General features: G+C 53.4%; 1 protein-coding gene across 4 annotated transcripts in view; it reads left to right on the forward strand.

The window, feature by feature from the left end:
* Window positions 1–23,061, forward strand: part of ACTN1 (actinin alpha 1) — a 96,540-nt gene that overhangs the window by 21,162 nt on the left and 52,317 nt on the right. The window contains exon 1 of one of the 4 annotated variants that reach the window (XM_082733988.1): window positions 13,141–13,678. The exons of the other annotated variants lie outside the window; for them this stretch is intronic. Within the exon in view, the coding sequence (XP_082590114.1) occupies window positions 13,634–13,678 (45 nt within the window). The 5' untranslated portion in view covers window positions 13,141–13,633. Of the gene's footprint in view, window positions 1–13,140; window positions 13,679–23,061 lie in introns of those variants that run through there. 4 annotated transcript variants of the gene reach the window in all.

Consider the following 23,061-nt stretch of genomic DNA (forward strand, 5'->3'; position numbering starts at 1 on the left):
GGTGGGTGGCAGCATACCCGGTGAGTCAGCAGAGGGGCGAGTGCGGCCATATTAGGGGGCAGCCGCGGGCTCTGGGCTTGTCCTGAGTCCTGCTCGGCTGTCTGAACTGGACACTGCATGTTGAGAGAGTTGGAGAGCCATGCGGTCTGGTGGGGAGGATGGGACCCGCCGTGTCAGGTGGGGAGGATGGGACCCGCCGTGTCAGGAGTCGTGGAAGGATCCTGGCTGGGTAGAGAAGTCTCCAGGCCATGTAGCAAGGCCCAGGGGAGAGAAGTACTCTACTGGTGGGAGTTGTGTGGGGGAGATGGAGTCTAGCTCGAATTGATCAGACTTTCCAGAGAAGGAATGAACTGCGGGGTCATGAGTTTTCTGGTCTCGGGTGTGTTTGGGTAGACTTGTTTAAGCCCGTGGGGGGTGGGATGGGGGGAGGAGGGCCCTGCCTTGCCCGGCCCCCAAGGCCCCGGTTCACTCTGGTCTCAGGTTTGAGGCTAGGGAGGGTGGGGTGGGTGACCCCTGGCACAGGTGGAGGAGGTGCTGGCTGGTTGCCATGGGAACCATCTCAGCTGTGGGTTTCTAGTTCTGAGGATGCCCTGGAAGGGAATGAGCTCACTCCACCTGCGAGGTGGTGAGTCAGCCTCCTACTTGCTCTCCAGGGCGAGGCTGTGCCTCAGACCACCAGTACTTCTCTGCCTGACGTGGGCTGTCGTCTCTGGAGAAGAACTGGACACAGTAGAGGTGCGGGTCCCCAGAGCCGCCAGGGAGCTCTGGCTTCTGCTTGCCTCCTTCCTTCACCCACATGGGCTTCTGTTTCCATTCGAGAAGATAAACAACTTCCGGGGGGTGAAAAATGACCATTGAATCTTTTTGCCTAAACACACAATTCATTGTTTCAGAAACCTGTTTTTGTTTTCACTCTCATACATGCATTATTTTTGATAGTGGTAATCATAGTATATATACAGTTTAGTTCTGCTTTTTATTTCTCCACATGGGATTTTATCAAAGATTTTTTTTTTTTCCATACATAGCTGCACAGCCTTTGTGTTCCTTCCCTGGAGAAAATGAGATCCAAGTATAGAGTTTGCTTCATGAATATTTTTTTATTTGTACCTTTTTTTTTTTTTTTTTTTTGCCTGTCTCCAGAAAGTGTTAGAGAAGAGCACATTAGAAGACTCTTGTATAACAAAGTTTTAAAGTTGCAAGATCTGAGTTTTGTCAGGGTGAGGAGGAGGCAGTTGAGAAAACCGTGTTATAAGAGGTTAGTTTTTGTAAGTTTGCCTTGACCCTAGTTTGGAGCTTCCTGGTAGCAAGAGCAAAAGGGGAAATTTGAATTATCATACGTTTGTTTCTAATAAAAGGAAGTATATCAGTTCATGAGAGAGAGACTTTTTTCTAAGTACTGAATACCAGGAACTTTTCCATTTTAGGAGAGTGGTACGCCAGCCGATGCTGTCAGTAGTGGTTTCATGGAACACAGAGATCTTTTTTTGAATAGTGGTTCTTCTCTTTTTTCTTTTCTTTTAAAGATTATTTATTTATTTATTTGACAGACAGAGATCACAAGTAGGCAGAGAGGCAGGCAGAGAGAGAGGAAGGGAAGCAGGCTCCCTCTGAGGAGAGAGCCCGATGCGGGCCTCGATCCCAGGACCCTGGGATCATGACCTGAGTCGAAGGCAGAGGCTTTAACCCACTGAGCCACCCAAGCGCCCTCTCTTTTTTCTTTTTTTTAAAGATTTTTATTTTTAAGTAATGTCCACACCCAACTTATAACCCTGAGATCAAGAGTCACCTGTCCCACCTGATCCAGCCAGGCACCCCTGCATATTGGTTCTTAAGTCACACCCCAGGAGACATGATGTTAAGTCACAGTTAGATGAAGGCATTTCTGTGAAAAGACAATAATGAAATGTCATCCTCTGCCTCTAGAGGTTCAGCCTAGGTGAGGCCTTACTCCTTGCAGATGCTTCTTATGGGAGACCCTCACTTGAGACCGGTTGTTCGGGCCTGGAGAGCCTTCCGTGTGGACTCCTGGCGCTGTATTTGTTCGAGGTTTTCCAAGAGCTTTACAGAGAGGAGAATTATTTGCTTGAGGTATGAGGCATGTGAGGACCAAAACTGCTCTTCTGCTAGGAAAACGAGAGAGTGTGGCCCATCTCCCTTTTCAGAAGGAAGGCGGTAGAGGTCAAGGATGTCCCCTAGAAGCTCTTTCGGATTTGCTCCTTGTCTCAGCCAGGCATTTCTGGCCCAGGCTTCTTGCTGCAGAGCAGGGATGAGGCCCTGCGGGGGGGAAATTGGCTTGCCTGTTGAGGCTGTGCCTGGCGTGGCACCTTTACCAGCTGCTTCTCTCCTCACCGAGGTGACAGTTTTCTCCTCTTCCTTCTCCCAGTGGTGGACATTTCCATGCTTTCCAGTTTTTGGCTATCGTAGCTAATGCCTCTGTAAATACTCTTTTCATGTGGACACTTCCCTGCATTTTAGGTGAATATTTGGGATCGGAGTTAATTGGAGATGACCATTTTACATATTCATCAGTCGCCTTTGTAAGATGGATTGACTTAATATGCCACCAGCAATATACAACCTATTTTTTGTTTTTTTTGGGTTTTTTTTTTAGCTAATTAAAAAGGAAAGTAATGCTTATTGTGGAAAATATAGCCAAGTATAAGGACGGGAAGAGAGATGACCTGGAATTCTACCATGCTGAAGAGTATGGAGTTGTTGGTTTTGGGCACTGCTGGAGTGAACCTGCTGCCCCTTGTCAGGCCGGGGTCGGAGCTGGGACAGTCTCCTCTGAATGGCCGTCCTAGGTGTCTCCTACCTGGCAGGGGTGCCCGATTTTCCCCTGACCCAAAATATCTTAGCCACTAGCCTGCCTGGGTGTGGGCTTACATTTCTAACCTGAAGGCCTTGCTCACATGCTCATCTAGTGTTAAATGTGTGGAAGGTGACTCAGAAAACTGTCAGGACTTAAATATTTGGGAGGAAGATGTGAAATATTATCCCCCAGTGACAACTTAGCAGATTCTTCAGGACCCCCCCCCCCCCCCCCCGCCCCAAGCATGCCAGGGCGAGATCTCAGGGCCAGGGGCACAAGCTGAAGGAGCTTTCAGGGAGAAATGGAATCCATGTCTTGGAAGTTTTTGCCCAGATCTGGCTGCTGACCACAGTCTCCAAGTTCCCTGTCTCTCTGTGAGGCTTGTCAGAAGGACCAGGGTGTTTGGTAACATTGGAGGGAAGTGGGTTAAGTTGTAGAAGAGAACTAAAGCTGCCGCCTCTCACTTCTCCCCGTTCACTTCCCTGGCCTGGGCTCCACTCTCGTGTACCCCTATCTGTGGGAGGAAGCCTGGGGGCGGGAGGGCCGGCTTCCTGAGCTGGCCAGGCCCCTGCTGAACTCTTGGCTGGGCCGCTAGGTCTGGGCTGAGGGTGGCCGCACCCCCAACCTGTGGTTTTCCTTCTGTCCCTGGGCAGCTCTGCTCTCACCTGCGTGGTTACGTATCTGACAGAATTTCCCAGATGCTGGGATGGGAAGAGGAAGTTGGACTGTTCATGAAATGACTTGACCTGCGGAGGCCTCAGTCCCTGGGAGCTCTGAGAGCCAGCTGAAGATTTCCTAGGTGGCCTCAAATGCCCACATGGGTGCTGCATCTGGAGCACTCATGCACCAGTGACACCCCTGGATGTTTGCATCATTTTCGAGGCGTGAGAGGCGAGGCACAGAAGCTTCCTTTCTCCTGCAGCTCTGGCCCTCCCTGTGGTTCAGCCTCACTGAGCCCTGGATATGTGGAGTTGGGTGTGCTTTGGTTGGGCACCGCATCTGGAGGTCCATGGGTGTTTCTTGGGGGAGGAAGAGGGTGGCCCTTCTGTGATGGTGTCGTAGAGTTCCCCAAGCCTCTGTGCCCACCTGTGGGTGTATCAGAGGTGCACCTAGGGGTGCTAATGGGTGCTAATGCTGAGTGTCCCTAACATTGAGTGTCCTATGACCAGCCCATCTAACATATTGCCCAGCTTTCCGGTGTCCAAGGGCTGTGGATGACCAGACGTTTAGAGCCGTGGGATTCGCCAGAGGGATTCTTGGCATTGGAACATTTTCTCTGGGGCACTGAAGGGGGAAGCCACTGGAATGTCCCAGCTGCTGTTCGGGTTGTCCGGGTAAAGAGCTTCCTGTCAGGGCCTCACGCTGCCCCAGCTTGCGGCCATGTGCACGGGCCGGGATTGATTTGTTCTGTCTGATTTGGAGACACGCTACCCTCTTCGCCTCTCCCCACCCAGAAAACCGCAAGGAACTGTCAAGGCTGGTCCAATTAAGACTTCTGGTAATTGGGAAGGAGAGAAGGACTCCTGAGGAAGCCAGCCGGCTTGTGCTTTGCTCTGAGGAGTGAGGCAGAGGACAGTGACAGGCCTCCTGCCTACACTTGATTGATTGAGGACCCACTCCAGGTGACCACAATTTCCCTGTAGGTCTTCTGGTTCCCGTGGGCATGTCCACTCTCTGCCACCCCCGGGGAGAGTTTCACTCCAAGGCCATATTTACTAAAAGGGGAGGGGGTCCCTGGCCCACATAAGGTTCATGTATGAACTGTTGCCTCCTGAGCCTTGCCCAGACCTGCCAAACCAAATGCTCTGGGCTCAGAGCCCAGGAATCTGCATTTTTAGCAAGCACCCTGCTTAATTTTTGGATGACACTAGAGACTTCTGTGAAGGATTCCCTGGAGAATCTTGTTGCTTCAGTCTGAATGTAGAAGAATTCCCAGAATGTTAACCAAGTGTCTCTTCTGGGTTCTAAACCCACATCAGTTAGTGGGAAAGTAAGGAAAGGAAGGAAAATCTGTTCTTGCTTTCCTGGCTGTATATTGTTTGGGGCCAGTTGGCTGTCTGCAAGGCTGTTTTATTTTATGTTTAAATTTAATTCAGTTTTTTTTTTTTTTAAGATTTTATTTATTTATTTGACAGACAGAGATCACAAGTAGGCAGAGAGGCAGGCAGAGAGAGAGGAGGAAGCAGGCTCCCTGTGGAGCAGAGAGCGCGATACGGGGCTCGATCCCAGGACCCCGGGATCATGACCTGAGCCGAAGGCAGAGACTTCAACCCACTGAGCCACCCAGGCGCCCCAGTTTTTGTTTTAAGTAGGCTCCATGCCCATTGTGGGGCTTGAACTTACAACCCTGAGATTAAGAGTCAGCTTGCTCTCCTGACTGAGCCAGCAGGTGCTCCTGCAAGGTGGCTTTAATGCAGCATTGCAGGGGGCACCTGGGTGGCTCAGTTAGGCACCTGCCTTTGGCTCTTGGCTCTGGGCTGTGATCCTGGGGTCCTGGGATTGAGCCGAGAGGCAGGCTGCCTCCTCAGTGGGGAGCCTGCTTCTCCCTCTCCTGCTTCTCCTGCTTGTGCATCCCCCTTGCCCCCCCCCCCCCGTCAAATAAATAAATAAAACCTTTAGAAAAGAAAAAAGGAATCCTTCAGTGCTCAAGGTAGAGGCCGTGCTTTTCTCACCCTAAGGTTTTTGAGGGGCCCCCTCTGCCAGACAGGTGACCCTCCCTGCTCCCCCAGCACAAACATCTGTGTCCTCCAGTGACCGTCCAGCTCTGTTGTTTGGTTTCCTGTGGAGAGAGGGCTTTTCAAGTTTTGCATCTTGCCTCGCCCTGCACCCTGCCCTGTCCCACCTTCGTGACCTCTGACCTTCTAGTGTCCACGGAGCCAGATGCTGACTGTTGTCTGGCTTCTAGCATTCAGGCAGACGGCGTGACTGGGGGGGTTTGGGTTGGCTCTGGACCGTGGGCGCCTTCTCGTTGTCACGCTCCTGGGTCTGTCCAGCCTGGGCGGCTGCCAGTAGCAGTGTGTTTTGTTGGCACAGACTCAGACTGGCCGCTGGAGGTGGCCCCAGGCAACGGGAAGCCTACAAGGCCTGTGAGACTCCCGTTTACCAGGGTAGTTCGACATCCCTGGGCATCATTTTGGGGGCTCTAGGTCAAGGAGCCCTTGGCTGCCTGTCTCTCTTGGGAGTTTCTCAGGGGGGATGTGGAACTGCGGGGCCCACCGTGTGGGAAGGCGATCAGGGATCTCAGATGTGGGGGAGATTGAGTTTGGTAGAGCAGGCCTCAGGGGAGCCCTGACTTGCTCGTGACATCAGAATGGACTAGGGTTAGCAGGGTTAGTGTGGAGGAGGAGCAAAGGCACAAGTTAAAGGACCCGTGGCGCCCTTAATTCTGAAGGCCCAGAGATAACGAAATCTTCCAGGCAATACAGTTAACTGAGAAACAGTTTCGCCAAGAAGAAGCATGCAGTCGGGCAGGGTTCTAGTTGATTAAACAAGTGGGTCCCCGGCTTTCTGAGGGTGCTCGGGATTGGTGTGGCCCGTGGGTCAGTGTCTTGGCTCACTAAGGTGGTGAAAGCTGTGCCAGTGCTCACACCCTTCGGCCAGGTGGTTCTACACCCCCAGCCTCCAGGATTTTGTCCGAAGACAGCTGTCCGGCTGAAATAGAAATGCCTAAGGAGGGACGCCTGGGTGGCTCAGTTGGTTGAGCGGCTGCCTTCTGCTCAGGTCATGATCCCAGCGTCCTGGGATCGAGTCCCACATCGGGCTCCTTGCTCGGCAGGGAGCCTGCTTCTCCCTCTGCCTCTGCCTGCCATTCTGTCTGCCTGTGCTCGCTCTCTCCCCACCCCCCTCTGATAAATAAATAAAATCTTTAAAAAAAAAAAATGCCTAAGGATATTCTCTGTGCTATCTGGGGAAAAAAAGCTCCCAAGCTTCCATGTCTAGGGAACATTAGGGGAGGAATTTCACAAACCTTCTCTTACCTGATAGTGTCGGGACATTTCTTCAGCCTTTGAAACGACATTTATAAAGATCATACAGAAATGAAATACTCAGTGGTCTGCTGATTATTACAGAACACTATACGGTATGTGCCTTGTAATCCATTGCAGCCGTCAAAACTGGTGTAAACAAAAATAAGAAGCAAAAATGAAAATGTCTCTGTTGAGGTTGTAGGATGAAATACTTTTTTTTTTTTTTTTTTTTAAGATTTTGTTTATTTGAGAGAACAAACACAATCAGGGGAGCAGCAGGCAGAGGGCGAGGGAGAAGCAGACTCTGCACTGAGCAAGGAGCCCAACTGGGGCCTTGATCCCAGGACCCTGGGGCCATGACCTGAGCTGAAGGCAGCGGCTTAATCCACTGAGCCACCCAGGTGCCCTGGGATGAAATACTTTTCAAGAAAAAATAGTATTTCAGTTTTATAGCAAGTTAGGTAATTTCCTTTTCTTTTCTTTCTTTTTTTTTTTTTTAATTTATTTGACAGAGATCACAAGTAGGCAGAGGAGGCAGGCAGGGGGAGGGGGGAGCAGGCCCCCTGCTGAGCAGAGTGCCCCATGCTGGGCTCGATCCCAGGACCCTGGGCCAAAGGCAGAGGCTTTAACCCACTGAGCCATCCAGGCGCCCCAAGTCAGGTAATTTCTACCTGAAGCACCATCCCTCTCCAAATATTTTTTTGAGGTCACCGGCCCTTTGCTTGAGTAATGGCGGCTCCGTGAGATTTTACCTTGTGTACTGAGCATGCTCAGTGTATGCCGCGTTCTGTGTGGAGTGCACAGAAGGTATACAGAGTGGTTCCCCGGAGCTGAAGGGCAGGACATGTGTCACCTGGTTGGGGAGATGGGCCTGCTGATTAGTGCTTGGTGCTGAGGCATGGCCCTGGCCCTGATAAGGGGCCTGGGGAGGTGGGCGGAGGATAGGTGGATGGTCTGGGCCTTCAGCTGGGGTGGGAAGGACCTGCAGGACCAGGAGAGCTTTCCAGACAGGGGAGCAACCAGTCTGGCAGCCCAGCAGAGTCCAGTTCTCATGAGGTGGGCTCTGCCTGGGTCCTCGCAGCCTTGGCGTGAGAGCAGAGAGAAAGAAGACGCCTGTTACTCATCTGTAGAGACTGTCAGCTCTAGGCCTAAAATGGACTCTTCTAGGAATCTCCAGAGTCCTCGAGGGACAGGTGCTCCCTAGGAGCCAGCCGCCCTGACTTTGCAAGCCCTCTCCGCACTTTCCAGGGGCAAATCCCAGGCGCAGGAACCACCTCTGGTAGACTGCCCTTTGGTCCCTCCTGGGCTGGTGGTAGAGGAGCGGCCTTTCTTCTCCAGGGACCTTTCCTTTTAAATCTGTCCCTGGCCTGCCTCGGTGCCAGGCGCTTCTGGGGGGCCGCCCCATCCACACTTACCATTTGGGGACTTTGACATTTTGTTTAAGCAGGGATGTGATTGAGAGCGTGTGAGAGTGAGAACTGGAGGTGCTGGCTCTTTAAGGCTCGGCCTTCAAGTGAGTTTGGCAGAGGAGACACCAAATGTTTAATTTTAGGGCCAGGAGGGGGTGGGGGAAAGTCCCTACCACATCTGGTTTGTGTTAAGCCCTTCCCTTCAGAAAAGGGCTGTGTTTATGGTTCAGATCCGGCAGAGCTGGGGCGGGAGGGGCGCCCCTTTCCCCTACTAGGCACTGGGGCACCGAGAATGCACAAAGCTTCCTCCTGGTCCTGTGACCCCATTCTGAGCTGAAAGGTTCCGACTTTGAGAACTCTCTGACGTCCATTTTATCCCTGAAGTTCCAGCAGATGTTCGCCTTCAGACGGCCTCCAGCAGCTGGGATCGCGGGGCTGAGCTCTGTCCCTGGTGCCCCAGAACTCCCCGGAGTTGGCCTGCTGTCAGCTCAGCCTGTCTGGAGTTTGCAGGTCCCGGATGGTCAGGGGTCAGCGGTGCTGCTGGGATCCCGGCATCCCAGGAGCGTTCCAGGCTGTCAACTGGAGGGTCCTGCAGACACCAGCCTCAGATCCCTTTTGACAGATCAGGAAACTGAGGCCCAGAGGGCTGAAGAAGCTAGTCCAAGGTCACACAGAAAATCAGCGGCAGACGTGGGATTCAAACCACTTTCCTGACTCTCAGCTGACTTGGTGCTCTTTTCCGGGCCCCGTATGGCTGGCTTCTCCTTCTGCCTGCAGTTTGTATTACTTTTGCAGGTCCTGCTTGCTCTGAGGGCTGGCATGGGGACAGGGGGTGGGTGGAGACATCCGGGAGGCTGTGAGTGCCTCGAGGCTGGGCAGCTCACTGGTTTCCCAGCTCCGGCACGGCCCCTGGCACAGGGCGAGAGCTTAGAAAACATGAAGTGAATGAGTGGCGTGGTCTGAGGGTGGGGGTTTTAGTGCTCCTGTTAGAAGCATTGCTTCCTGGGGTGGGGGTGGGGGGCAGGGGGGTACCGGGCATGGGTCCCTGTCTCGAGGCTCTCCTTGTTCCAAGGCCATGTCTTGTCTTCTCCAGCCCTTTCCCAGTTCTGGAATATCAGCCAGCGGGTACGGAAGCCCTTGGTTTCAGAGCCAAAAGGAGCTGCAGCCGTCCTGTGTGCTCGCGGAGGGAATGGAGGGTGGAGAGAGGAAAGGCCCGCCTGTCCTTTGCGCCTTCTCCACCCTGTGTCTTCCTCCATCAGATGAACGGTTTCTCCGTCTCCCTTTTCCTGTGTCCCTGAAGTGGAGGTGGAGGATGGGCGGTGGTTTCCCCAGAGCCCTCCTGTGCAGGGACTGGGCTAAGTCATTCCCTCGTGGCTTCCTAGAAGGGGAACTGGGGCAGACTGGCTCATTTCCTCCCAGAGCTGGAGTCATCTTGGAGTCTGAGCCCAGGGAGGGGCACCCTAGTAGTCCTTGGGCTCTGGCCCTGGGGGCACAGCTCTGCTGCTGTTTTCATAAAGGGTGGGAGGCCCTGGGCATGATCGCTGGCCCCCACCCGAAAGTCCACTTTTCCTGCCTTCAGGGCGGGGTGTGTTTCTTGGGCAGGCTGGCGCTGGTGGCAAGGGGACAGTCGGGCGATGGCATTGCCCCATTTTGTGGAGTGGGCAGCTCCTTGTCATGATTTGAATCGTGTCGGGTTGTTAACTCTTTATGTCTGATTTATTACAAGAGTATAACTTGCTCGTGGTAAAAAAAAAAAAAAAATTCCCCGCAGGTAAATGGTTATTTTTTCTATGCCACACATAAGGTTTTGTGTTTAATCTTCATCTCTCTGTATTTATATATATATATATAGAGAGAGAGAGTTTATGGTAAAGTATACATAAGATTACCACTTTTACTATTTTTTAAAAAGATTTTAGTTAGAGAGAGAGAGAGAGAGAGAGAGAGAGAGAGATCGTGAGTAGGGGGAGGGGTAGAGGGAGAAGCAGGCTCCCCACTGAGGAAGGAGCCCGACACAAGGCTCGATCCCAGGACCCTGAGATCATGACCTGAGCCAAAGGCAGATGCTTAACCAGTTGGCCCACCCAGGTGCCCCCCATTTTACCATTTTTAAGTGTGCTGTTCAATGACAGTAAGTGCATTCACTTACTGTGAATGTGTCGTGTGACTAGACCGCCATCCAGGCTCCAGAACACTTGTCATCTGGCAAAACTGAAACTGTCCCCGTTAAACACGAACTCCCCATGGCCCGCTCCTCCCGGTCCAGGACAGCCACCCTTCCATCTTCCCTGTGAATTTGACTGCTTTAGGTACCGGGTTGAAGGGCAGTCGTGCACCCTTTGTCCTTTCAGATCTGGCTTACGCGCTTCGCCTCCTGTCCTCCGGGTTCATCTGTGTGGTGGCCTGTGTCAGCACGGTCTTCCTCTTCCTGGCTGACCGGTACTCCCTGGCCTGCGTACACCACATGCCGCTGACCCATTCATCTTTCGGCGGACACTCGGATCGCTTCCACCCTTTGGCTGTGGTGTGTGATGCTGCTGTGAACACGGGTTCACAAATATATTTGTATATTCACAAATATACAAATATTTGTTTGAGTCCTTGCTTTCAGTTCTTTTCTGTATCTACCCGGAAGTGCAGTTGCTACATTTTATGGATTGGCTGTTTATTTTGTTTTTTGTATTTTTATTATTATTATTTTTTTGTATTGACTGTTTATGCTTTTTGGCCACTTTGAGCCCCCACGGCAGGGTTGGTAGGTTAGCAGAGGGCTCTGGACACCTGCCCTTTTTCCTCATTCCTCAGGGCCAGGTCCCTGGTCCATTGGCCTTGCCCCAGTAGCTGCCCGCAGAGGTGGGCAGGCTGGCCAGCTGGGTCACCACGGGGGTACTGTGGCTACTGCTGGTTGTAGCACAGAAGACTGGAGAAGTCTGGGGCAACTGAGCTAATGAGAAGCTCTGGCATCTTCTGCTGAAGAAGGGCCTTTTTGGCCCTGGTCCCAGCCTTGCTCCTGCTACAGATCCTGGGAGGGGGACTGCAGCGTCCTGGCCACTCTGGGGAGGAGTGGGGACCCAGAACCTGCGGGCCCCACTCTCCCCGACCCCTTGTCCTGAGCTGATTCTGTGCCAGAGGCTCTCCTGGAGGGTAATTGTGAGATCGATTTTTGGCCCGTTACAGAGATTAATATAAAATTTCCTAGCTTCCTTTGGAGAGCAGTCCTCTTTGTTTATTTTTTTTTTTAAAGATTTTATTTATTTATTTGACAGAGAGAAACACAGAAAGGGAACACAAGCAGGAGGAGTGGCAGAGGGAGAAAGAAGCAGGCTTCCCGCTGAGCAGAGAGCCTGATGTGGGGCTCGATCCCAGGACCCTGGGATCATGAGCAGCGCCGAAGGCAGACACTTAACGACTGAGCCACCCAGGAGCCCCTGTCTGTTTCTTGATAACAGAGCAGGAACTCCTCTCCACATCTGCTGCCCCTGTGGCGGACCACTGGTTCAAGCTGGGCCCTCAAATATGGCTCCATCCCAGAGCCGCGTGTGGAGTAAACCGGTTTCTGCCTGCTGGCTGGTGTAGACCTCCACCACTAGCCAGGACCCTGGCTCCCTACAGGGATCTGTGCATCATTCCTTCTTGGGTGCCCCACTTGGCAATGTGTGTAGTGATCTTTCTGCCCCATGTTGGCTCCCTGAGGCTCAGCAAGGGAGGCAGAGGCAGCAGGGGAAGGAACTGTGGAACTGGGTGCTAGGGAACTCCTGGGTTTCGGTTGAGGGCTTGGTCTTTGCCAGCTGGGGTGCTTAACCCTCTGGAGCCTCAGTTTTTCCACTTCTGAAATGGGGGTCAAAATCTGACTTACAAGGTAGTGGTGAAGAGTCCACGTGATGACCGGTACATAGTGCTTGCTTGGTAAGCAGGTGTCACTGAATGTAAGCTGTGGGCATTGCCGTGTCCTCTTAAGTGGGAGAGGAGCCACCAGCCAGCAGGCCTGGGTCAGGACCCAGTGCAGGAAGGCGAGGTCTGGGGACTGCCTGGTGCTTTCCTCCATTGCCCTGAGCCCCCTGGGAGAGTCTGGATGAGGAGAGGAGGGGTGGATCTCCCCCCCCACCCCCCATCACTGTCATGGGGGCAGCTGCATCTCGCTTAGCAGGGATTACGTGTTTTGGAGGAAGAAAAGGGCCGGGGTACCTTGGGCTTCATTCCAGTGCCACGTGTTCTTAGATCCCGGCACCCTCTCCTGCCAGACCCTCTTACTCTCTCTAAGCTGGGTCACCGTATGACTGTTTCTTAGGTGGGTCCCCCCTACCTTCCTAGATTGCAGGCTCCAGGACTCCTGTCCTCCTTGTATTTGGGGACTCTAGCAGTCTCCCTCTCCAGGGAGTGGATGCCCCTTTCTCCTGCAGGATAGGATGCTTGGGACCACCCGTGCTTGGATCCCATCCAGGCTCGGGGGAGGGAGCAGGAGTAGTCCTGCTTGCTGCTGTCTTCTTTTTGTCCTACCCTGCGGGAAAGTCCGTCTTTCAAAGGCTGCAGTGTGCTGAGAGGAGCCCAGCTTTGTGTGGGCAGTTCCGGGGTGAAGGGAAGCTCTGCCATCTTCTTCCTGTGTCCTGCAGTCTGTCCTGCAGGGTCACTGCCAGGATTAACTGAGAGGAGGGACATCGGCCACCCTGGTGGGTGTCCAGGACCTGATGGGCTCCCTAAGCGTGGGCTCCCTGCACACTTGCTATGTGCGCACAGACCCAGGGAGCGCTTTCAGCAAACCCTTCTTTTCCTTCTCTGCACAGGGGAGGTGGTGCAGACTTCCTCTGCGTTTCTAGAGCCTAGAGTTACCCCGGCTTGCTCGATGACAGGATTCACTGGAAGTACTTGTTACTTGTTAAAATGCTGATTCGTGGGTCCCACCCCAGAACTCCTGAACCAGAACGGCGGTTCTTGGGGTGGGATCTGCATCTTCAGCATGTTTTATAATGAGGCCGGTTTTGGAAACTCTTCGCATTTGCTACTCTCGGATTCCTGTCCCAGCGGCTGTTATTGTTTGATTTCACGAGAGCCCACGGAGACAGCTGTGAGGCAGGTATGGCCCCCCCATAACCTCAAAGACTTTTTTTTTTTTTTTTAAAGATTTTATTTATTTATTTGACAGAGAGAGATCACAAGCAGGCAGAGAGGCAGGCAGAGAGAGGAGGAAGCAGGCTCCCTGCTGAGCAGAGAGCCCGATGCGGGGCTCGATCCCAGGACTCTGAGATCATGACCTGAGCCGAAGGCAGTGGCTTAACCGACTGAGCCACCCAGGCGCCACCTCTCAAAGACTTCCTTAGTGAGGAGACCGTGAGGCTCCTGGGACAGACTCAGGCCCCGTGTTCCCTTGTGGTGGAAGCGGAATTAGAACTCGGACCTCGCAGTGCCGTGTGTGCCCATTGTGCCCGCCAGCGTTCTACTGAAGCATGGAAAAGGTGGGGGATGGAGAGAGGTGGGGTGACAGGAAGGAGGTGAGTTTCATGGCTGTGGTGGTAGCAGGGGGGAGGAACAGCGGTGACCTGCTGCTGCCGCCCCTTGAGGGAGGCCCTTGCAGACCAGCTACAGTGAGTGGGTGGCAGGGCTGTGGGGCAGGTGGAGCTTCCCCAGGTGTGCCTTCTGAAAGTCGGGCCCCAGCTGAGCATGGGGAGCTGTGGGCTTTGTTCCAGGGCCACTGAGGATCCACAGATGGAAGGAGGGTAGGGAGGCAGGAGGGGCCGGGTGAACAGGGCCGCTGGTGGAATCCTGGAAGTCCTGTGGGTAGCTAGTGTCTACTTCTCCCGTCCTTCCCCCCTGTTATGATTAGGTCTGGGAAGCCCTCTAGAAGTACAGGCAGGGCGAACCCCCAGCTCAGACAGTGGAGGGCAGAGTGTGTGGGAAGTGAGGAATGGCCCTTCCAGGGGCAGGAGTCTGCTGCCTCCCCTATTCCCAAGGTTGGCTTGGTCCATGGAAGGAAAACCTTTTTAGGTTCTTTGTGTGCCCCCCCCCCCCATTTCAGTTTCCCTACAAGAAGCTCTTAATGATTTCAGCCTGCTTGTCTCCAGATTTTGGTGGAAAGTCTCGGAGAGGAGGGTGGGACTCACTGGACTTGCTCCATTAGGCTCTTTGCTCTAAGGCTCAGCTTGTCTGTCCCTTCTGTGCAGTAGGATTGCCTTTCCCTAGGATAGCTTCCCTGGGGAGCTTCAGGTGTTCCTGTGCGGGCTCCACACCTGGAGGGTGATCTGCCTGGGTTGGCGGGACATGGGCCAGTGGGCAGTGAGGGGGGACAAGCCTCATGCTGGGCTTGTGCACATCACCTGCTGCTGGGCGTTTGGGAGAGTCAGGAGAGAGGAGGTCCAGGCTGACCGAGCCTGTGCTTAGAAGCATGGGCTCTGCAGCCTGAATTCTGGCTCCCCCATGTGCTGTTTGAGGTGACCTTGAGTGACTTTGTGAGCTCTGTGTGTGCTGTCTCATCTGTAAAATGGGATTGATGATAGTATGTACCTCATAAGGGAGATTGGGAGGATTAATGGTGCCGATGCTGACCGAGTACTTGACAGTGGGCTTGGGAGGGTATCCTGGTCTCTCAGATCCTTTCTCTCTTGACTTTCACACTGGATTGTCAGTCTGAGAGCTGCCGAGACCCTCCTTGGTAGTCATGGTGAGCTGCTGGAGGTGTCTGGGTAGGCAGGGGAATTGGTGGAAAGCCGGGTTTCGGTGGATGGCACCTTCATCCATTCATTCCTTCATTTCTTGGCTCAGGTAGGAAATCTGATGGTGACCTCTGATCCCTCCCTGACCCCCAGGTGTACTTGCGCCCACCCACTTATCTGTCTCCACCACTGTCACCCTGGTCTAAGCCACTTTTCTCTCTTGCCCGGGCCTTTGTGTGGTCCCCTGGCCGTTCTCTGCTGACGTTCCTGTCCACGTCTGATCTGTGCTTCGCACCAAAATTAGGAGTCTCTTTCCAAGATGCAGGTGTAATTGTGGGTCAGCCAGTACCGGATTCCAGCACCCACCTCATCCTCACCCCTCGACCCTCCGCTGAAGTCAGACTTCTTCAGGCGCTTCTGTTGTTCTTAGGAGAAACCATCCTAACCTCCCGCAAAACCTCAAGTCCTGGTGGCTGGCTGACCTCAGCCTCCGCCCCCTACCTTCCTCCTGCACCATCTCCAGTGGTTTGAGCAAGGGGGTCCTTGTGCCTGAGCACTGGGATCCTTCGCCCCGTCTGCATGGGGAATCGCCGCCTGACCACGCCCAGTCCCACACACCTGCATAGGGTGACCCTGTGGCTTGGTTTGCACCTGTTACCCTGATGTAATTATTATTTTTTTAAATTTAAATTTAATTAGTTAACATACAGTGTCTTATTAGTTGCAGAGGCAGAGATCAGTGATTCATCAGTTACATACCATACCAGTGCTCATTACGACATCGTGTGCCCTCCTTAATGCCCATTATCCGTTACCCCATTCCCTCAGCCCCACCCCTCCAGCAGCCCGAAGTTTGTTTCCTGTGATTAAGAGTCTCTTACGGTTTGTCACCCTCTTTAATTTTGTCTTGTTTTGTTTTTCCCTCCCTTCCTCTACGCTCCTCTGTCCTGTTACTTCAGTTCCACATATGAGTGAGATCATACGATAATTGTGTTTCTCTGGCTTATATCGCTTAGTGTAATACTCTTCAGTACTACCCGTGTCACTGCAAGTGGCAAGATTTCTTTTTGATGGCTGAGTAATATTTCATTGTGTATATATGTGTGTGTGTGTGTGTGTGTGTGTGTATATATATATATATATATTACACTTTCTTTATCTGTTCATCAGTTGATATCCCCGATGTAATTATTAACAGCATCTCCTTTTATTTTGAAGTGCCCCGGTTTGGATGATAAATTACCTGGTAATTTCACGTTCACAGTCTTTTCATCTAATTAAAATCCCAGCTTTAAAAATTTATTAAAATTCATTAAAAATGCCCGTTAAATGACCCACTCTTGGTTTTGGCTCAGGTCATGATCTCAGGCTCAGGTCATGGTCTCAGGGTGTTGAGGTCCAACCCCGTGCTGGGTTCCACGCTCAGGGCCGAGTCTCCCTGAGAGTCTCTCCCTCTTGCTCTGCCCCTCCCACTTGCACTCTCTGGCTCTCTAAAATAAATAAGTAAATCTTAAAAAGAAGAATATCCACTGACTTCCTCAAGGCAGCAGTTCATATGGGTGTGAATGCACACTCCTGCACACACATGACCAGGTTAGGGCCCCTTTTTAGCCCCAGATCTTCTGGAACTTTCCCCATATGCATTTAATCTCAGCTTGCAAATATACAGTCATTTATATGAATGATTAACATTTGTCATCCCCAGCAGACTGAAGGCTCCTTCATTTAGGAGCCCAGCGTGTGACCCCAGGGCCCATGTGAATCTGGCTCCCAGCTCCCGGCTCCCAGGCAGGGGATCCTGGAGCCTGGGCGAGTCAGGGCATCTGCAGTGGACCGCTCTGGGGGAGGCTGCTGACATCAGGCCAGTCCAAGCCCAAACAAGCCAGTTGCCCACACTCTGGCATACACACCCCTGACTTGGCTGCCCCTTTAATTATTCCTGATCTCTGTCAATGGGCTTTGTTCAGAAAGCCAAAAGAGACCAGAGTTCAAACCCTCTCTCTACCTCCCTAAAGTTGATACTTGAAGAAAAACCTGCCTGGCCCATTCTGCATCCCCAGGGAGCCACCAGGTCCAGCACCTTCTCTTATGGCTGGATCTGAGCGCTGGAGGTGACTCTTAGCCCTGTGTCCTAGGCTGACCTTTAGCTACCCTCCTTGATCCAGGCCCAGGGATGGCCTGAGCTGCACAGGTACCTGTGTGGCTCTAGACAGGTGCAGGACTGATGCAGGATGGTGGGTGAAGCTGGGTGGTTGGGGCAGGTGGTGCTGGCTGATTCCTCCTTTATTTCCCAGCCTATGTGAAAATAGAAGGCTTCCTGGGGCTGAGGCTTTGGTGTCCTATGGACCCTGGTTCAGATTTCAGTTCTGCCTCTCACTAGCTGGGTGCCTGGGAAGGTTGTGAGCACCTCTGACCCTTGGTTTCCTCCTCTAGCACAGGATTGTTGAGTAGGTTTGCTGAAGTGTTGGGTGCCTCACAAAGTGGTAAGGATAGCCAACCTCTCTGATCTCATTCCCTCTCTGACCCCCTCCTGGAGGCCAGAGGTCCCCATTGCCTTTAGTGCCCCTTTTGTTGGGGGGCTTGACACTCTGTTTTTCTTTGGACTAGGGGGAGGCTATGTTGCCCTCTGGCTGCCCCTGCTCTCTGCACAGTTTCTGAGGCTGAGCCCAGCATTGGGGGACAGAGTGCCTGTGGCTCTTCCTGCTTTGGGGGAGGTTGCAATCACACGCCCCCACAGACAGATGCCCCATGTCCTGCCTGGTCCCAGCAGAGTTGGAGAGTCCTGGCCAGACCCACCTACAACTACACTTCTCCTCCTCCCCACCTGCCCCGCCTAAAATGTGGACACATTCCTGTTCTTCAGCCTCCTGCTTCCTGCTGCTGATCCGTTTGCTGCCCTGTCCCTTGAGCTGGGCTGGCCACGTGGCCAGCAGACCTGCCATGCTGGCTGCCAATGCGCCGTACCCCTATACTCCTGTCTGGTGTGGGCAGTGGTGGCATCAGCCTGGGCCTGGCTGTGCTCTTCCTTGGCTCACAGGTTGTCTCTGGGGCCTTACTGGGGGATTTGGGGGTTTCTGTGTTGCTTTATAATGTGCTGATCTGTGTTTGGGTTTTGAGAGAAGAAACTTTATTTTCCGGGACCTCGGTGAGGAGAACTGACCTAACTAGGCCCTCAGCTCACAGCCCACTGTCACTGCAGGTCCGTGTCCGGCCACTCTACCCACTGTCTTCCTTACAGTGGACCTGCGAATTGTTCCCAACCGCACCCCTTCCAACACAGCTGATGGGAAGATGAATTTTCTCCCTTGGACCCCGTGGTCACCGCGGGAGGAGGTCTCTGGGAGGGCGACTTCCAGCCCAGAGCATTGCTGGGGGGCCGAGCAGGTGTGCCCACCGTCGTTCCCGACCTAGTGCTGGGTTGCTCTCCAGCAGGGCGTACGAGTCCCTGTTTCCCTGGACCCCAACAACATCCTAATTGTTGACCAGTCTCTTAGGTGTAAAGGGACAATTGTGTGACTCAGGAGGTACTCTGTGCCCCGCCTCTCGTTCCCTTTCTCCATTCAGGGCTCCAGGAACCAGAAACTTCCTGTTAGGCATGGGGTAATTGCTGTCCCAAGGGAGATTGACAGAGATCTTCTGCAGAAAGCCCCGTTCCCTGGGGGAGTGGCACTGAGTCTGTTGTTGCTCAGGAAGTTTGCGCCCTACCCCCCAACCCGCTTGTGCTGCTCCCACACTGCCCTAGACTCTGAGTTGGCACCGCCACCTCTGCTTTCTGCTTGGGGCATCTCTGGGTTCCCCGGAGCTTGGAGCTTTCCCCTGGGAGGCCACATTTCTACCTGTATTTGGTGGGAGGTCACATGGACTGGGTGGCAGTCCCCTCCAGAGTGCGGTGGGAGCATCGCGGCGTTGGCGTTGGTGCCGAGGGCCCATCGGTCATGTGTCCTTGGCTGGGTCAAGGAGGCCAGGGCCGGAGGTGTTGGGCCATGGGGCCCGCCACAGCGTGCTGACCCAGATTCAGGGACACACGCGCACCGAGGGGACCTCCCGCACTCCCGCGTGGTGCCCACTGACCGTTTCGCACACAGTGCACGTCCTCTTGGAGGCCTGTTTCTGCGGAGTGTGGTCTCCTAGATGGAGGCTTTGAGAGGCAAAGTCAAGGGTCACACCTCAGCAACACAGGGAATTCCAGCTATGGGCAAGTCAGCCAGACCACAGAGCCCCATATTTTATGAATATGAGGCTGGGCCAAATCCTTGTCATCCAGGGAAGCTTTCTGTGGAACCGAGTGGCCCATAGCTGTGAGCGTCAGTGCCAGAAAAACCAAATGACCTCACTTTTGGGTGGCTTTTCCTTCTTTGGAGAAGGAATGTGTGGGCTACTCCTGTGAGCTCCAGCCTCCTGAGGCCTGTATGCCAGCGGACCTGCGGGCCAGGACTGGACTCCAGATGTGGGGGAGGCGTCCCAGGCGAGGCCCGCTCTGGGTCCACGGTGGGGATCAGGCTGTCGTCACACTGGTCTCCAGAGCGAAGTGTTGCTCTGCGGCAGGGGTGGCCAGGAGCAGATGCTGTGGGCTCTGAGCTGCCCCGTAGAGTAGCTAGCTGTTCCTTGGGGAGACATCAAGAAGGCCAGTGGTACCTCCTGTACCTCATGGTTCAGGCCTGACCCTACCAAAGATGAGACCCGTCCCTGTCACCTTGGAAACCTCCTGCTAGCTTGCTCTCGGGCCACAGTCAGTAGCTGGCTGGTTCAGTCCATACCCTCGCGCCTGGTTCAGTCCATACCCTCGCGCCTGGATGCCTGGACAAGGGGAGGGTCCAGGGCATGCCTTTGTGGCTGGTTTCTTGCCAGTGGGACTAACGGGTAAACAACAACAGCACCTCAGTAAAAGGCTTAGTGGGGTCCTGGAACAGTTTAGTCTACTTTTGTCTTTTTTTTATAACAGCTTTTTTGAGATACAATTTACATACAGTTCACCCATGTCAAGGGTATGGTTGGAAGGCAGTTAGCGTACTCACAGCTGTGCAACCCTCCTCACCGTCAGCTTGAGAATAGTTTTTTTTCCTGTCAGATTTTATTTATTTATTTGATAGAGTTGGAGGGAGGAGAGCCCAAGCAGGGAGAGTGGCAGGTAGAGAGAGAGAGAGGGAGAAGCAGGCTCCCACCTGAGCAGGGAGCCCCAGGTGGGACTCGATCCCAGGACCCAGGAATAATGACCCAAGCTGAAGGAAGATGCTTAATGACTGAGCCACCCAGGCTCCCCTGAAGACATTTTCATCACCTCAGAAAGAAAGCCTGTGCCCCTTCGCTTCACCCCGCTTTCTCCTCTGCTCCCAGTCCTAAGCACCGAGGACTCACTTTGTGTCTCTGTAGATAGCTTTTTGGTTTTGAACATCCAGCGAGCCCTCAGTCTGCGTCTGGTCATGGGCTAAGCCCTTTGGGTTCGCTCGCACAACCCTCCCACCCAACCACCGTGAGGAGTAGATGCTCATATTTGTCTTTGTCTTCTTGATGTGACAACTGAGGCCCGGCGGATCGGGATCACAAAGGCCACCGGGATGGGGATCTTTGGCTGACGGTGGCCGACGGCTGCACCGCCACTCTTTGGTCTCTGGCTATGGACGTAGAGATGGCGGAGGTCGCGGACCTTCGTGGGCCAGGAGCTCAGGGGATGGCCTTGGCTTCCTCCCAGGGATCACAGGGCCACCAGTCTTTTAAAACTGTTTCCCATTCTCTCAGAAGCTGGCAAGTTCCACCTACACAGGAGGGAAGGTGCTGAGCTGTCCAGGCTCCCCTCTGTTTTCTGAGGGCCTTTTCAGGGAGGCAGTGCGAGCTCTCCCCAACCCGGGTGTGTTCATCAGGTCGGAGGGCCTGCTGGGTTGAGCCAGTCAGGCCCCTGCTCCTTTGTCTCCCATCCTGGGCTGCAGGTGGACATAAACGAGGGAATGGGCAGGCCCTTGCTCCCCTGGCTGGCAGGCTGGTTTCCAGGTTTCCTTGGGGGGGAAAAAACAACCACAGGAAAAACCACCATAGGACGGCTTTCTTTCCAGCCTGTAGAGCTCTGTGAATGATTAACCTTGATTAAACAGAAGGGGTTGGGAAGTGAAAGCAGGATGACCCCAGATGTGTATGGGTTCCTGCTCTGTTGTGTTTGCTTCCTTTGGCCTCATTTTGACAGCAACCTGCAAAGTAGGAATAGTATGTGTCCCCATTTGTCAGATGAAGCGATGGAAGCCTAGACAGGTTAATTCAGGTCCCGCAGCCAGTGAGGAACGGAGGCGGGCTGGATTGAGATTTTTTTTTCTTAAGATTTTATTTACTGAATTGACGGACGGAAATCACAAGTAGGCAGAGAGGCAGGCAGAGAGAGAGGAGGATGCAGGCTCCCCGCTGAGCAGAGAACCCCATGTGGGGTTTGATCTTACAACCCTGGGATCACAACCTGAGCTGAAGGCAGAGGCTTTAACCCACTGAGCCACCCTGGCGCCCCTGGATTGAGATTTTTTGAGTCTGCTGTCGACATAGCGCCAGGCCATCTTTGATTAAGTACATAAGATCTAATTTGGTCCTTTCTGATGCCATGCTGTGTAGGTCTTGTGGTTTTGTTTGTTTGGTTTTTGTCAGAAAGAGAACACAAGTTGTGGGGGTGGGGGTGGCAGGGGCGATGGCAGGCAGAGCAGGCCAAGTAAGAAGCAGACTCCCCGCTGAGCAGGGAGCCTGAGATGCGGGACTGATCCCAGGACTCTGGGATCATGACCTGAGCTGAAGGCAGACAGTTGACCTACTGAGTCACCCAGGCATCCTGCTGTGTCTTATTATCCCCATTTTATAGGTAGGCATCCTGAGGCCGAGACCAAGAATCCTGCCCAGAGAGAACTGGTGAAAGGTGTAGACTAGGACCGCAGCCCCAGCTCTGCCCGGTTCTGCAGTCCAGCTCCCTGGGGCGCCCCAGCCACCTGCACCCTGAGTCTCTAGGATGCCAGCATTCATGTGGCCTGGGGGGCAAGCTGTGCGAGAGGTACCCTTTCCAAACAGAGGAAGCTGCCCGGTGGTTCTCAACTTTGTCAGCAACCGCTCCCAGCTTGGGGGAAAGTACACAGATCTGGGTGGAGATGTTCTTGAGGACTCTGCTTTTCATCTCCGAGCGAGCCAGCTGACAGCTTGCTTTGAAAGGCTGGCAGCGTGCCCTTGATAAGTGAACCAGATACTCCTGTTTATGTTATGAGAGCAGTGGGCATCTGAGATCACTTCTGGGCAGCTCTTGGCCTACACACACCACCCAGTGCCCACACCCTGGCTGGCCTGGCCACGGGTGGGGACCAGAGGGTCTGCAGGGTGGCCGGCGGGAGAGAGAAGGCACCCTGGCAGTGCCCATGGATGCTGCAGAGAACTCGACCCTGTGCATGTGCTGGCCCAGCCCCCTTGAGGGTCCCGGGCCCGATGCCCACCCACTGTGCCAACTGGCAGCTGTGGTGGAGCACCTGTGGGGAGGGGTTGCTGCAGAACTGGTTTTGACTCTGGGAGCCTAGACCACGTCCCTGGTTGCTCTGCTCCCGGGATAGAGGGGATGCACTGAGAATGAGCAGCCACATACCACCTTTAAGAGGCTGAGAAACTAGACTGGGATTTTCTGGAGCCTCTTGGCTAGGGAGTGCTGCCTTTCCTCTCACCCCACGATTAGCAGTTTACCAGCTATTGGGGTGGATGTGTGTGTCATTGCTGGCTTATCCTCCTGTCCCTGCCCCCGATTATGACTTTCCCTGGAATATTCTACATGGATAAGGCACTTGAAAGTTTTTCAGAACCCTTTCTCTGTGTGGTATCTTATTTGATTCTCTTCCTAATTCTCTTAAGTAGATGGGACAGTTTTTTTCCTTTTGATTACTTTTTTTCTTTGGAAACATCTCCCCACGCCCTGATAATACATGAGCACGCACCCCCCCCCCCCAGAATTCCCAGAGCAATGGGAAGTTCCCTGTTTCCCATCCCAGAGGTCTAACTTAGATAAATGCGTATGTTTGCAGACAGACTTTTCTTACATTTGCATAGCTCTTTTTTTTTTTTTTTTTTTAATAGGTAATGACTGTATCCAGTATAAAATTCAAAAGAAACAGAAGGGTATTCTGTAAAAAACAAATGTCCTTCCGTCCCTGTCAGGAGGCCCCAGCTCCCCTCTCTTCCAGGAACATTCCAGCATACAGCTTCTGTGGGTGTTCCCCTGAGCTCCC

The sequence above is a fragment of the Mustela nivalis genome (assembly GCF_964662115.1).
Source record: "Mustela nivalis genome assembly, chromosome: 6".
Taxonomy (NCBI): Eukaryota; Metazoa; Chordata; class Mammalia; order Carnivora; family Mustelidae; genus Mustela; species Mustela nivalis.